A 15,526-nucleotide genomic window follows, 5' to 3' on the forward strand; every position below is an offset into this window, starting at 1 on the left:
CAGGATGGCCCTGACTGCCCAGCATTCCAGTCAAGAGCGAGCACGAGAACATGACTTCATCCTCTTCTGAAAAATGATGCACGTAATCCAGTATAAATGTTGTTAATTTTTGTTTTTTACATTTATGTGTGTGAATGAGTTGCCTGCATAGTACGTGCCCCAATAGCATGCCCGGTGTCTGCAGAAGTCAGAAGTTACAGATGCTTGTGAGCTGTCCTGTGGGATCAAACACATGTGCCCTTAACCAGCTCCTACACTGGCTCATGGTCACCACAAGCAGCACACAGCTCCTGGCCCACCCTCAGGTGTAGCTGAGTGTGTCTGCAACAGGACACTGGACTAAAGCAGATTATTGGCCAGAGTTGTTTTTTTTTTTAAATACATTTATTAACCAATGTTAACACAGTAAATGAAATCTATATATTGCTAGTCAGAGCAGCTTACAAAATGCCAGAATGCATCATAGAACTGGACAGCCACGATGGGTACTTACAATGTGCAGAGTGGCTAAACTCAACACTTTGATAGAGCTTTATGATTGCAGAAAATTTTTAATGATTCCTAAAACAATCAATTGTAATTTTACCTAAAACTTTTACAAAACCAGGCCACAATCTCTTTTTTTAATTGCTTTTTTTTTTTTTTTAACACACAGTTTTCACACTGTAGTAACTTGGAAATGTGCAGCCGTGTTGACAGAGACAAGAAGCCAAAGTAACAGGAACCTCACTTTCATGCAGCTATCAGGTAAATAGTACATACTCTGGAATGATTTTACACCAAAAATATTCCCACAACAACTTGCTTTCACAGGGGTGGATCGAAGTTTGAAAACCTGAAAACAATCAAAGACTCTTAAGTGTCCTTGTTAGGGCAGCGCAGCAGCAATGGTGGTTCTGTGGCAGCGAGGAGGGAGAGGAGGTGCCAAGCTACTGCAGTTACTGCGTAGCCTGGGAGGCGGTGACGGGCTACCGGTGGTCTGTACAAAGAGCGCGCTCCGTCTGGCAGTAGTTACCACCGTCTGCAACAGCAATCGACGCCAGGTGCAGGAGGCACAGACAACTCCTTACTTTCATCTTTAGAGTGACCCTGATGGACCGGAGAAAACTGTCTTAAAGGCTTTTCTCCCGACTCTTTCACTTCTGTTGTAAGTAATTGCTTTAATAAATATCAAAGGTCTAAATAAATATTTACAAATTATTTCTCTAACCTCAAAAAAAGAATAACTAAAGGATAAAGTAGGAATTTGGTTTGGTCTATGATCGGTCTTGGAGAAAAAACTAACTGTGAGATAGTTTTAAAGAAATTTAATTTTCCTGGTTGTCTTTTATATATCTATGTATATAAAAAATGTTATTCAACTATCGATCCATTCCTACCAGTAATGCTTCTTAACCAGACATCCCGCAAAATACAGACTTTGTACAAATCACGTTATCTTTAATACAAGAAAAGTAACATGCATTATTCACTGGGTACAGTGATGGAGTTCGTTAGTAGCAATGACCCTTCCCTATAACACAGCGGCTTCTGTGACACGTTAAGTGCTTTCTCTCTCCGAGTAGTAATCCACGAGAGGGGACGGGGGAGGTTAGGGTGGCACCGGGGAGGGAGGGGCTCAGTTAAGAAACTCGTATGCCTCAGCTGTAACTCCACGGTCTGAGTACAGGTAGTTTTTGGCTTTGATTTTTGTTTATGCTGCTGATTTTGTTACAAGCACTCATGTCAGGACAAAGATGAAATGTGCAAACTTTAAAATTTAAATATTCATTTTTCTCTAAGATCCAGCTCAGTAAAAGATTACCCCATTTTCCCTGCAATTTTAAACTACAAGATCAAAGCTAATAATTTGTTATAAAAGTTATATATTGAAAAGAAATAATGAAAACACAATGGGAAATATTTAAGAAAAAATATGCAGGGCTAGCCCTGCTGTGTCAACCCTGTTCCCTATATTCAATCACATGCCGCCAGCACGGCCACAGGCATGCCTGTGAACAGTGAGCAAGCTGCACAAAACCAGCTCCGCAAGGTCACGGCCAGGTCACGGCCAGGTAGTCTGTTTTCTTCTGAAGCATCTGTCGCTCTTACATTCAGCTCTGTTCTGTCTCTGTTAGACTCACTCGTATTCACCTGTTGGGTTTTTTTTTCTATTTTTTTTTTAAGATCTGTTGTTTAAAGATTAAAATCTCTGTAAAACCTAAAAATGTTTTAAAATTTGCTGAAAATGCAACAAATCCTCAATTAGAATTTATTTAGAATAATACCCTCCATTGATGTTACTTCAGCCCCCGGAAAATGCCGGAGGAGCATTAACAAAAGATTTAAACTACTGTGCAAAATTTCACCACGAAAAGTGTTTAAAGGCTGGTGCAAAATGGGAAGCAAATTCTAAACAATTTTGGCTTCTTGGAAACAAAAACTGCTGCGTGTGAGGGTGGCAGGCAGGCTCATCTCTTCCGTCGGCAGGTGCGCTTGTGCTCTGCGTGCCAGTGCTCCTGCTGGCACTTGATGGAGCAGTAGGACGTGTTCCAGCAGCAGTGGTACATGGCCTCCTCCTCACAGTTGTAGCACTGCAGGGAAGGAGGCACACATGAGACTGGAGGACGGCTCAGGGCCCGCTATGCTTCTAGGCTTGCAAAGCTCTCTCTGGCTCAGGCTAGCCCACAGACGAAATGGGCACCGAATATTTTATGTGGAAGGCCAGAAACCCATGGCGTGAGGGCTCTGGCGTCTTCCCAACACTGCATCAACCCGGGTCGCTATAGGCTCATTCCCTCAGGTCCAGCATCAAATGTTCCTCCCCTCATGCGGCTCTTCCCTCATGTTCTCGACCAGATCTGACTCCTCAAGGAAGGCATCTGCAGTTCTGTTCTCCCACACACCACATCCCTCTACTCTATACTTATGATTGACAGCCAGCGCTCTGGTCTCCATCCCTACCTCATTTGGACATTCATTTGCAGTGGGGGTACCTGAGTTTAAATGAAGTGCCTCCTATGTTTTAGGAAGCACAGCAATAATGTAGAGCCACCCACAGGCCTGGAGATACCTTTTCTAGCCCTATCTTTCAGTAAAAGTTCCCACCACAGACAGCTAGGTCAAAGAGGCCTAGGGCTAAGGCCAGACTGTTAGAGATGGAAGAGAAAATGAAGGGGAAGTTCTTCCTTGGACTTCTGTTGTAGATACCTGCAAGGAGCATGGGAGCACAGCAAGGGCAACTGGCTGTGCTTACAACCCCCAAGCCTACAGCGGTCCTCTGCACCCGGGCTGACAGTGGCCGAGATTCTCAGAGGGGGACCCAGAACACTCTCCTACACTGGACTGGTAACTCAACCTTCCAGTTTTCTTCTTGGCTACCTATTTGTTTTATTAGCTATCAAAATTAGTATTTTGAGTTTTGTGATTTTGCTGCATCAACAATGGCAGCTCCTGCCATATTATTGCTGGGAAGGTAGAAGGGCACTTGGGTAAGTCACTCAGGTCAGAATTTAAATCTTGGTTGTGTGACTACAGGCTAAACTTGTTTATTTCACTTCCCGGTCTCCTTAACTGCCCTGTCCTCATCCTTTTCCCTACAGATACTCTTGGAGGACCCAGGTTTCCCAGCATGCACCTCACTCTTCAGTTCTTATCTCATGACATCTGGCATTTGTGTGTGTTCTGATCTGTTGCCCTGTACTATCTCTTCAGTGGTGGAAGAAAACATTCTAAGCAGAAAGCTAGGGGTTTGGATCCTGGCTTAGGATGACCCCACCTCTCACTGGGGCTTTATCAATAGTCAATGTCAGAAGCCTTCAAATGCCTTGTCTAAAAGGTCAGAAGCACACATAGCGCTCCTGCCTGTGACAGCTAAGAAGCACAGCTGCAGTCCTCCAGCAGGCCCTCTTCTCATTTCCTCCTGACTTTCTGTGAGCATACAGTCATGTCTTCAATAAATCTAGTGTCTTCTGTAAGACAGAATTGCCAGCCTGGTGTCTAGGCCTTCTGAGGCCTGCTTGACCACACCTAACACTCAGCTGTGTCCTTAGCCAGCAGTTCTCACCAAGCTATCTACACAGGCTTCTGCATATGTGCTCAGATGCCCTTGTCACTCTTGCTAAGTCTTTATAACAATTTTTTCTTACCATAGACTTCATGAGAACTTTACCTATATTTACAGAATCTTCATAATAGGAGCTGGGTAAAAGGGGGAATTATTGTGAAATGCTTTATGGAATATCCTCTAAATTGAAAGCAAGTTAGGAGCTTAAGGGGGAATTGTTCCCAGCAGGTAGTTCCCTCAGGGAATATGGGGCTAAGAAAGCAGTGCAGGGCCTCTAGCTCAGGGGGAGGAAAGACTCAGAAACAGGACTTGGTGACACTTGCAGTCAGGTTGAAGGGAGGGTGCTTGCTGAGGAACAGCATGCTCTTACTATGAGCAAGAGGAAGCAATTTCTGTAAACTACCACAACCCAGGCATCAGGTACAGGGACACCGGCGGTTAGGATGCATCTGAGGCCCTTCAGCTTGGACACTATTAAATGTCGCCAGGTCAAAGTTGATAGCGACACCCTGCACAACACAGTGTCTGTACTGCTGGAGAAGTTGCAGTGACTGCAACAGCAGTGTTCTGCCCGTGAGGGCTTTCCAGACATCCCTGAATGTTTTGGAGTCACAGTTACTCTTTTAGGGGGCCTGTCTGCTGACCTCACAGCAGGTGACACCCCAGGGACAGCGGGGACAGTACACTACTCACCCACTGCTTCTTCTTGGTCTGAGAAATGAGCTGCTTGTGCTGTGTCGCTAGCTTCTTGATCTCCTCTACAAATTCTTCCTTACACTTTTCCTTCACCTGCTTACACTTTCTGTCCATCTCACCCTGCATGTTGGTTACAGCTTTATTTACAGCTTGTCTTTTTTCTTCTTCCATTTCAGAACGCAACTGAAATGAAGACAGTGACAGACAAGACAGCACATAAGCAAAGCCTTACTACGGGGATTAGGCTCTGTTCCCACTATTTCAGTACACACAAAAGCTGTTAGCAAGAAAGTGTTACTAATGATAACACTATAAGGAATATTGGCCCAGGCGCTCCTGTGAGAAGCTGTTCCACTCTCTACCGCCCCCCAGCAATGCGCAGCCCCACCTTTTCCAGCGCTTCGCGGACCACTCTTTCTGTTTCACGTTTGTGGTCCGACTTCATTCTGTCTTTAAAGTCATTAAAAATTTTGGTGTATTTGTCGTGGCACATGCTCTGACAGACGCCATCGCTAGTCGTCTGGGTGCTTCGATGCAGCATCCTTGGGGAAGAGGCACTTAACTTCTTGGTCTGGGTTGACACAGACACCTTCTCAATTGGCTGAGGCATTGTGGGGATTTCCTGGCTGGAACTTACTGCTTCTGTTTCTGGCTCTGGTTCCTAAAGAAGCAAAACAGGCCAATATAACTCTCCCCGACTCAGTTAAGATAAAAATTCACTGCATGCTCCCCCCCCCCAAACTGCTGTTACCAAGCAGGTAATTAATCTGGTGTCTTGATATATTTGATCACAAATAAATCCTCCCCAAACCCATCCAGTGAATGAAAAATTACACAATTAATAGCTTAAGAAAATTCTAAACAAAAATTTCATTTATAATTTGCCTATATATTAACACGATGGATCTTAACTTTTAAAGTAAACTAAAGTTTTTAATTTGTAAAATATAAAATCATTATCATCTTATAGTCATTTCCTAGAGTCCTAAGTCACACCTCAGTGAAATCTGTCTGGCATGTACCCAGATTTACAATTTTACAAATGCTTGGTTCATACAAAAAGAAAGCTTGACCATGGTCTCCTTGTTTTAGTGCTGGCATGACTGGTTTGTCAGACAACTGTTCTGTTACACAATGCCATGAAAAACACCAGGTTCTCGGGAAACGCAGCAGCACCCTGCTTGCTCCCCGGACTCTGCTCCACGGCTGCTTACTGGGGACGGAGACTGTGCACTCGCGTGCTGGTCGAGCAGCAGTCCACAACGACAGGAGTCGGGAGACTGGGCCTTAACTTGACGGGTATTACTTGTCTGTCTTGAGCGTACTTTGAGACTCTTTCCTCTTTCGATTGCCACCTGGACACTGTGAGGTGGGCAACTTACTTCCTTTTTGGGCTCCACACTCTGATTACGTCGTCCTTTCTTTGCTCTTGGTTCTTGAGTGACCTTCAGCTGTGGGCATTATAAAAGTAATATCTTATTATTTGGCACACTAGGAAATACCTCTGTGTTGAAAATACTTGTAGTGGCCCGCAGGAGAGAAGGGAGTCCTTCCGTCCACTCAGCAGCCACCTGCGTCGTTATTGCTGTGGATTGCTGGTGAAAGCCAGTGGACCTGCAGAACCGAGCAGCGCACTTACTCTCCTCCCACTGGCCGGGTCAGGCTCCAAGTCGCTTCTACCCACTCACATCTTTGCACTGGTTTGGTTACTTGTGCAGAGAACTTTACACATGTTTGTAGGAAAGGGAAAGAAGATGTCAAAACCTGTTTATGACAGTGAGGAGTAAACATGGAGATTTCTGCATTGAAAAATCAGAATGAGCAGGACCTTACCGAGACAGTGGTGCCTCACCTGTTCATTGCTGGTGGAGGAGATACTGGATTCTGCCTCTTCCTCACCTCGGTCCTCATTCTTAGACTTCCAGAACCTTCCTTCGCGGAGGAACCGCTGATGCAGTTCCAGCTCATCACAGGCCTTTTTCCAGCCCATGCTGCGCTTCACATGCAGCCGGTGAACATTGACCGTGATATCCTGAATGTTTTCAGAAGGGATCCAGGCCCTGTGGGAGCATTGGGAGGTGTAGGTAGAAACAGTCACAGTGCTGAGGACGGTTAAGAGCGTGGTGTGTACTCTGCCTACTGTGAAGAGTATCTGCAACAACTTGACAAAGGCTGACCCTCAGAGCTTGACAAACTCTTAGCCAGCAGACAGAAGGTAAGGAGCCAGTTCCCTGGACACAGTGACTCCCTCACAGTCCTCTTTAGTCAGCTCAGCTTGCCACTGTTCATAGAGACATTCTTTTTAAAACATGTTATCTGTTGTCTTAGATAATGTAAGCTAGCAGGACCCATCTAGCTATATGCTGATCAGCATTATGGACCCATTTCAAAATGCACAAAGTTTTCAAAATGGGCACACAAACATGCATGTGTACCCATGCAGCAGCACGTGCACGCGTGGGCACGTGCACGCACACACACACAGAGACTGCTAACCGGAAGTCCCTGATACATGCTGCCTCTGCCTTATGACTGAGCTGAAGAGGTGAGAGGAGGCGAAGGTGATACAGAACATGGAAGTCAGGTGCCCTGTTGCACAGGGCCAGTCAAGAAAAGCATACAAGTGAGTCCTGCAGTGAGGGCTCTGTGACAAAGTGTGCACAGTGGGCTGGTCACCCCCAGGATGGATGTTCCTGCCCTCACATTCTCAAAATAATTTAAAACATTTTTACGCATAGGTTTCAGTTTAAGTAAACATTGGGTACCCTGAGCCAAAAGTACACATGTCCTACAACTTAAGGCTAGTATAATAATAGGGTAAAGATGTGTAAACCAATTCTGTGACTTACTACTGACTCCACATTATCCAGCATCTTTCTTGCTGGCTCCCAACTAGGCTTATGCCATCTCCAGAAATTTATAGCAAAAAGGTCTGTCTGCCTTAAGGAAGATGACTGGCCCACTACAGAGGCCCCATGTGTCAGGCAAAAACTGGCTTCTCTGCCAAGCAAAATCAGCCTCATAGTCTAGGAGGAGGAGTCCGAAATCATTTGCGTTACTTTTTCTGTCTCCTAGGTGTAATGCAATATACTGTGAAAAGCACATTCCTCAGAACTAGCAACTAGTGCCTCCTCGTGAGCCATATTCTTTTGGTGCTTAAGTCATGTTTACTTTCTGTTTATTTTCAAGACATCAAATACTTTTAATAAGATGGAATTGTTACTCTGTGTTCTGAGTAATCACTCATGTTATATTCTATCTGGATCAATGATTCTGCATTACATGATAGAATAGCAAGTCTATTGAGAGGCCTGTCCATGTGAGAGTTGAAAAGGTTCTCCTCCCCATTCTTCTCACTTTGATCACTACCACACTACAAGCTAGGAGCTAGGCTTACATCTGTATGCAGCTTGCATGAGGAGTGAGGCCCAGCTTTCCCAAAGCCCAGGGGGCCTGGCCAGTGTGTCTGGATAGCAGTCACTAGAAGTCAGTGCAGAGACTTGGACACACATTCACAGATACTGACTGACTCCACTGGCATGTACACTATCCCCCCACCCCGTGAGAGCTGGAAACCTGCTAGATATGATATGCAAAGCTGTAATGATAAAACTTACGTCTTCATCAAGCTAAAATGTTCATATATTAAAATTGTTCATTGTGTCATTACTTGATGTCTGCTAAGTGTGTCTACATGAGTGAGAAAACAAAATATTTGAAGTATTCACAAGTTACATAAAATAAACAATAAACGGGGGGGGAGGGGAAGCACAGTCCTTTGTTTCCAAGCTTCTTGCACATGACTGACCTCTCTGCCCAAGACTCTGAGCCCAAAGGAGACATTCAGAGCACATACATGGCTGACTGTTAGCATGACTCCATTCCTTTAATATCTATGTAAGAGGAATCTTTTCTGGCTTTATTACTGGGTTCTTTGATCTGAGCCCTATGGGAAAACTCAAAACATTGAATTCACCTTTCTAATCCAAACGAACTAATGGTCACAAGCCTTAGGACAATACTGTTAACATCCTAATTTTTAATGTTCAATGTTGCTAGGGCCTTAATTCACAGTGACAACAGTAGTGTGTTATCCTATAGGTTGGTATCTTTTTATGAAATATGTGAAGTAATTTTATAGTCAGCTTCTTTGTTTGGAATACATACGTTTCATGTATCCACATATGTAAATTTTTAAGCTTTACAAACTCATGCCTGGGGTGGAGATGATGTGTGCTGTCCCTCTCCTCCACATTCACTGTGCTTGCCCACATTTTTTAGACTGATTCTATTATCCCAAATTAATTGGTTTTTGCCTATTAATAGGATAATGGAGCAGACTCAAATACCTATGCATCTTTATAGTGAGCAGCTGTGCCTGAGGACCCTCCCATGCCCTGCGTGACGGGTACAATCTTAGTACAAGCTTGTTCTGCACCTGAGGACCAAGCATCCTGCTGAAATGTTCTGTTTACAATAATACTGGAAAACTCACATAAATTATTACTAGCTGTAGATATGTGCTGAATTTGAAACGAACACAGAACTCCCTGTCTCTAACAGTAGTCACCTGCGCAGTCATGAGTACAGCTCTGGCTATGGCATGAGTCTGGGAATTACCTCTGGTGGTGATGGCCAAAGAAGCGAACATCAACTTGATTGTCTTCTTTCTGCATGACTTTGGCTGGCCAAAACCCAAAACCTTTCATTTTAGCCCAAACCAGCTCATGATTAGGTATCTGAAAATGAAATGTTATTTCTTTTAACATTGAACTACTTAAGTAAAGAAGCATGAATTGAATAAGACATAATCCATTAGATAATATTTCCTTTTAAGTATGAAGCATATACAAGTGTTTATTTTTTCTTTTGACATCAAGAAAAGTACCGACAATGCATATGTTTAAGAGAAAATAGAATTACAGACTATTTCCCAGATGAGGCAGAAATTGAGATAAGGTCACCTCTAGAGCCAAAAAGCCCTGGGCATGATAGTGGTGACAGAGTGTACTGACTTTGCTCCTGTGTCCAGTGTCACTTGGATATTTGTTAGAAAGGGGGAAATTTTAGGCCCAGAGACCGTTCTGATTGTGAGGTCTCCTGAGCCTGCCTGATGTCAGTATCACTGGGGATACCATTCTCAAACACCCAGAGGCTCTTTGCCATTGCATAGGAAATGATGGAGCTATAGACATAGGCAAAGCCACAGGTTTCTTGTTGAAAATGAGAGGAAAAGCAAAGACTCACTCTCCTGTTTATGAAGGGACCCAGTACATGGTCTTACTAAGTGCTTTATTTGAAATTCAAACTGAAAAATAATTATTGTTATTTTCTCATGTTTCAGTTGTGCATATTCATGATGATCACATGTACTATGTGATATAAAGAAATATATTTCACAGGTATTAGCATCCCTAAGTAAACAGGAAATAAATGTGGTCCAAACAGTTCTCTATCAACGAAAATCACAAAATTCCACATACGCAAGGATAGCAGAACCAGTTGTCGGGCCGTGCGTTTGACAGATAGAAGCAGTTCTTGCAAAGCTGCAGCTCATCCAGCTGAAAAGCAAAGCAACGGTGTGAGCCACACAGCACAAGTGATGCAGCTGCGTGGGATGACAGGGTGCGTTCTCAGCCCTTACTTAATCGAAATCCCTTAGTATAGCAGAAGGTCCTGCCATAGTTGGACTCTGCTACTCACAAGGGTGACAGTACCCCTTCCTTTGCTGTGCCCACTGCCATCAACAGCTAGCAGTGTTTGCTTCATAACTGTACAAACTACTCCTCTGTTTTCCTGTTGTCAGCCTGTCTTCAGAAGATAGCTCTCCATACCCTGAAGTCTATACCTACATCACTTCATTCCTTCTAACACTGTAGATATTAATAAGATTTTGTTTAATAACTAAAAAAGGAAAAGTCAAATTTGAAATAAACTGAAGAAATTAAACTCTGTATATGAAAAATTTTTTCAAAAACAGTAGTTTCAGGTGTTTGGCTTATATATGCATATAAACTGCTCTCTGCCTTAACTGGATGTGCCCATGAGCCCTGGTAGGTGGCTCATGTGAACCCACATCCCAAGATGTGGCTCTGGTTGCAGAACACAGCTTGTCCATGTCTCACCAGCTCACCAATATTCACATCAGCAACTAGCAATGCTTGAAAGTTACTTCTGTAAGTAATGTCTTTCATAAGTTTTTCCAGAAATATTTTATTTACTTTACTTTCCATGTATGCCAACCATAAAAATCAAATTACATTCAAAGGAAACGCCATAATTAAAATGAAGCAATGGAGGGCAGAAGCCTTAAAACTGGGATTATAGCAAAAGTTTAATTAGGAATGAATACTAAATACCTCATGACACGTGTCTTTATATAACATCCTTGCAATGTCCGCTTGCTCACTGTCTGCTGTAAATGAAGATAAACAACCTGTCATCAGTACTTTAGAAACTTCCACCATCAAGTCAAATAACTCTCCTGTCACCTATTTCAACTTACCCAAAGGAAACACATTCATCTCAAAACACACATTTTATATAATGTTCTGGTGGGAAAATAAGTTCCACAGGGCAACTTTCATTTCGCATACAACACAATAACTAATTCTCTAGGTAGAGAGTGATCTCTCATCTTAGAGAATGAGATCTTGGAGGGAAAATATCAGAATTAAATGAAGTGCCTGCAAAACCCTGTTAGTTTTCCAACCACATGCATTATCTTGTTAGCTAAGATAACGCATGTGGATGGAAATACAACATTCTACTGAGGATGTAGCTCAGCAGTACAGTGTGTAGGCTTGAGCCTCAGCACCAGGAAAAAAAAAAATGGTCAAAAGAATGCTTTCCCCGCACAGGGCACTAGCCACCACCTCCAAAAGCCACACCAGCAAGCAGCCATCAGTTTCAATTCCAGCACCATTACTCGTGTTGATTACAAGGAACTGTGACAGGTATTCTCAATGTGGAATTTAACATTCTCAAACTGTATACAAAAAGAAAAAGGACGGAACCTCCATAGAAGATCACTGTGTTGTGGAGAAGCAGCTGTGCATCAGCCTTGAATTCCTCATAACTCCGGTACTTCCCCTCATTCACCTTCTGCAGGGGTAAAGACAGAAGGACAGATGTGCTGTGAGTGACAGGACTTGAAAAGAGGACACAACAGAATCTGCCCAGATGATATCAGGACTCCTCTGCTGCCCCCACCAGAAGTGACAAGGCCACAGGGGGCACTGCAGCCACCCTATGAATTTCCCTCAGTGGACTTCACAGCTGTCACACCTCATCTGCAGTGGTGGTGGCAGCTGTTGCTGAGCTTTGCCAATAGGAGAGTAGGGCTACACATGCCTGCCATCTTCCTAACAGCTGGATAAAGGCTAAAAAAAATTGAGCTGTTAGCCTCCACAATGGTCACCAAACCTCTAAGATGTAATTCTGAGCTGGACCAGGCACTGGTTTGAAGTGAAGTCTCAGGTTCCTCGCTTTCTCTACATTAGCGGGAAAAAGGAAAGGACTTCCTTCAATGAATTCTTTATACCTCAGCCTTTGGTGGCAAAGAGGATTATAGAAGGACTTGCAGGGGTCTCGCCCTCCCCCCCCCTTTTCAAGTAGAATCTATATAGCTAAGTTACCTGGAAATAGCAAAAATAGCCTCGAAACCTCTAAGGAATGCTGTGCCCCACGCTCCTCCCATATGTCCCACCTCTTGGCTCCTGAGGCTTCTTTCCTGTGTAGTTCAACTGCCCATTCTTCCGTGAAAATTTCCATTTCTCCTAGGTTGTTACCTATATAGCCCACACAGAATGACAGTCCTCCCTGAGTTCCTGCCTCTGTGGAGCTGGGCTACTACACCAGGCACTGGACCTGGTCAGGGGCTTGCCCAGCTAAGTACACAGCCACAGCACCCCCAAAGCACCTCCTACTGAGTTCTGCTCTGAACCATGATTCATATTTTAGATTTTAAACAGGATTGCAAACTAGTAAGTTCATAAAAATCTTGTCTTTCTGTTAATTTTCCTTACAGGACTTCTGCTGATATTACACAAGGTGAAAGCATCAACCCAGATAGCATCAGCTCCTTTCACAGAGAGCCTAGCAGGATCCAAAATCCTTCATAGGAGAGATGATGGCAGTGGGGTCTAGAGGATTTTGGCAGGAAGAGGCTATAGGAGCCCAAGCACAGGGTGGGGAGTGGGGCTGGGTCCTTAGATCATCAAACCCTATAATGTAGCACAAAGACAAGAACAAATTCTGGGATATATGGCAGCACAAATTAGATTTGATAGATTTAATAAAAAGGATATAAAGTTGGATGTGCAGAGAAAAAGGTTGGATCTAGAAGGAGTTAGGGAAGAAGATAAATATGGTGAAAATTCACTATTTGCAATTCTCAAAGATCTAAGAATTACTACTTCTAGCTTTAATCCTAATTTTATTCCTTTCATGCTTTCCCAAACACTAAATCCATTCTACACCCTAAGTTTTAGCTGAAATCCCCAAGGACACTGCCAAAGTACAAAGTCATGCTCAGACATCAATACTTTACATATAAATTGTTAAGTTGCCCAGGTCAGAAGGGGTTTCCTGTAATCAACAAATAGCCAGGCCTTTCAAAATTTACATGTGACATTTATAAGCAGGAATGTGTCTGTCAGCAGGAACAGTGGCAAAATACATGGTATACCATGATACCACAGCCACCACCATTGCGCATGCTGCTACTTACCCTCTAACCTGGCAGTGAAAGACACGTGGAAGTAAAGGAGCCAAGTTACCTCTTGTATGGTAGGGACGTCAACAGCTGAATGGACCAGCCTCCGGTACATCGGATGCTTACTGTCCTTTCCTTTTTTATTAAGGTCTATAGCCTAAAAGGTCATTAAATACATAAAGGGTCATGTAAAATACCAATTCCTAAAACTGAAAATATCTTATAATCTTACAAGATGTGCTTTATAATTAATGGAGAATGTGTATAGTTAATGTAATGTGGCATTCTTCAAGGTTGGACAGAACAGCTATTTGAAAAATAGCATTTCATTTTAAATAGCAATAACTAGCGCAAATGTTCATTGTTATAATCTTTAAAATGTTTTAATCGAAAGCAGCCAGTAAAATGCTTATGTCATATACAAATACAAAGCAAGAAGCAAAGTCCAGTCAACACCAACATTTGTCGTGGAAAATGAATATAGCAGTGGAGAGATTTGGTTGTCTAGGCCTCTACTCCAGGACTGAGGAAGCAGAGGCAAGAGGGTCACACATTCAAGTCCAGTCTGTAGTACCTATTGTCTTGGAAACCAACTAGACCACAGCCAAATATGGCAGCAGAAATTTCCATGGGTCCCACTGCAAAAGCCACAGTGCAAGGAGCCAGAGAAAACACTCACCCGCTCCTTCATGCGGGAGACAATAAACCTCAGGTAGGTGCCCATCTCCTGTTTGTTTGAATGCTTCTTCTTAATGCTCTGGGGAAGGAAGAAGAGAACAGGTGAGTCCGTCATTTATATGTCCATATGTAAAAGGCAGACAGACACAAAGGACTAGAGCATGCAAATACTTCGTTAGATAATTTCCAACATTTGATAAAGTCTGTGGTATTTACATGAGTAGTATTTCCTTCAAAAAGATGGGAATTGAAAAATATGTTGTATTTGACATAATGCCTACAAAATGAAAAATTTCCATTTTCTTGGTATCTTAAAACTTCAAAGTATTTTCTAATAAAGAGAAATAATACATGTAACAGAGAATCTCTTAAGTTTACCAAAGATCAGTGTTTAAAGTCTTTTTAAGGAACACCATAAATTAGTACTACCAAATAGACAATTTCAATGTCTTATTTTGTTAAAACATTAAAAACTACTCTGCTGATGACTGTGCATGGTGGGTTCACTAACATAATTTGTTTTTCATGCAACAGACATGATTAGCTCACACACCAGACAATAGAAATAGAAATTATTACTAATTAGATTATTTGATCTCTCACAAAAACTGGATTTCAGATTTCATGTCATTTTTAGACATCTTAGAAACTAGGCCAACTTTCCCTGTGTCAGAATGAGGGTACAAGGCAGGCCAAAGGCATTATTATATCACAATCCTGAGCAATGAATGGGTCTGCCCTATTTTAATGGATGTCACAACTTTTTCAGCCACTAGATTATGATTTTCCACCATTAATATAATTTCTACTAGAAAGCTGTAGATACAGGAAGTTATTTTTATATACAAAGTAATTTTAATATGCTAAGCATGGAGAGGAAAATTACTTCTAGGTTTATTATATATGCATATTAAAACAGCTAAGAAAAGTTGGCTATTTTACTATTGAGAAACAGTCTCAGATATTTCTTTCATTTCTTGAAATAAGGTCTCATTATGTAAACAAGGCTGGATGAAACTTGCTCTGTGGCCAGCCTGGCACTGAACTCATCTGGCTGAGTGCTGGTATTATAGGCACGTATCACACTGTGCTCAGACATTTACCACTTCAGACCTATCTTTCCTTCCATTTATGTTTCTCACCTGCACTCACTGGCACAAGTGAAGACACATTCCATGTTTCCCCCTCAGCCGTAGGGCCTATGGCATCATCTAGCACAGACTATGTTAAGTAGACATATAGGGGGGGTAAAAAGAGTGGGACCAGTGCTTTTTCTCGGCATTAGGGGAAACGAGTCCACATCCTTTAATTTTGGAGCCCTGTCAGGTCTACTCTATCACACTGTGGACGCACCATTACCACTGGTGAACTAAAATGATCAGCCTCACTAA

The 15,526-nt window shown here is 42.7% G+C and overlaps 1 protein-coding gene across 11 annotated transcripts in view; it reads right to left on the minus strand.

Annotated features, from left to right (window-relative positions):
- Positions 1–362: 362 nt before the first annotated feature.
- Zmynd11 (zinc finger MYND-type containing 11) overlaps positions 363–15,526 on the minus strand; it is a 98,887-nt gene continuing 83,723 nt past the window's right edge. For 8 of the 11 annotated variants that reach the window (XM_055603891.1, XM_055603887.1, XM_055603889.1 and 5 more), the window contains 11 exons: positions 14,137–14,214; positions 13,522–13,614; positions 11,758–11,845; positions 11,101–11,156; positions 10,225–10,302; positions 9,362–9,480; positions 6,594–6,801; positions 5,956–6,192; positions 5,130–5,402; positions 4,739–4,924; positions 363–2,573 (listed from right to left, as the gene is read on the minus strand). In XM_055603891.1, coding sequence (XP_055459866.1) covers positions 2,451–2,573; positions 4,739–4,924; positions 5,130–5,402; positions 5,956–6,192; positions 6,594–6,801; positions 9,362–9,480; positions 10,225–10,302; positions 11,101–11,156; positions 11,758–11,845; positions 13,522–13,614; positions 14,137–14,214 — 1,539 coding nt within the window. In that variant the 3' untranslated portion in view covers positions 363–2,450. The remainder of the gene's footprint in view (positions 2,574–4,738; positions 4,925–5,129; positions 5,403–5,955; positions 6,193–6,593; positions 6,802–9,361; positions 9,481–10,224; positions 10,303–11,100; positions 11,157–11,757; positions 11,846–13,521; positions 13,615–14,136; positions 14,215–15,526) is intronic. The other 3 variants (XM_055603896.1, XM_055603895.1, XM_055603893.1) reach the window with 1 other exon arrangement.

Source organism: Psammomys obesus, unplaced genomic scaffold (assembly GCF_907164565.1).
Source record: "Psammomys obesus unplaced genomic scaffold, mPsaObe1.curated_primary_1811, whole genome shotgun sequence".
Taxonomy (NCBI): Eukaryota; Metazoa; Chordata; class Mammalia; order Rodentia; family Muridae; genus Psammomys; species Psammomys obesus.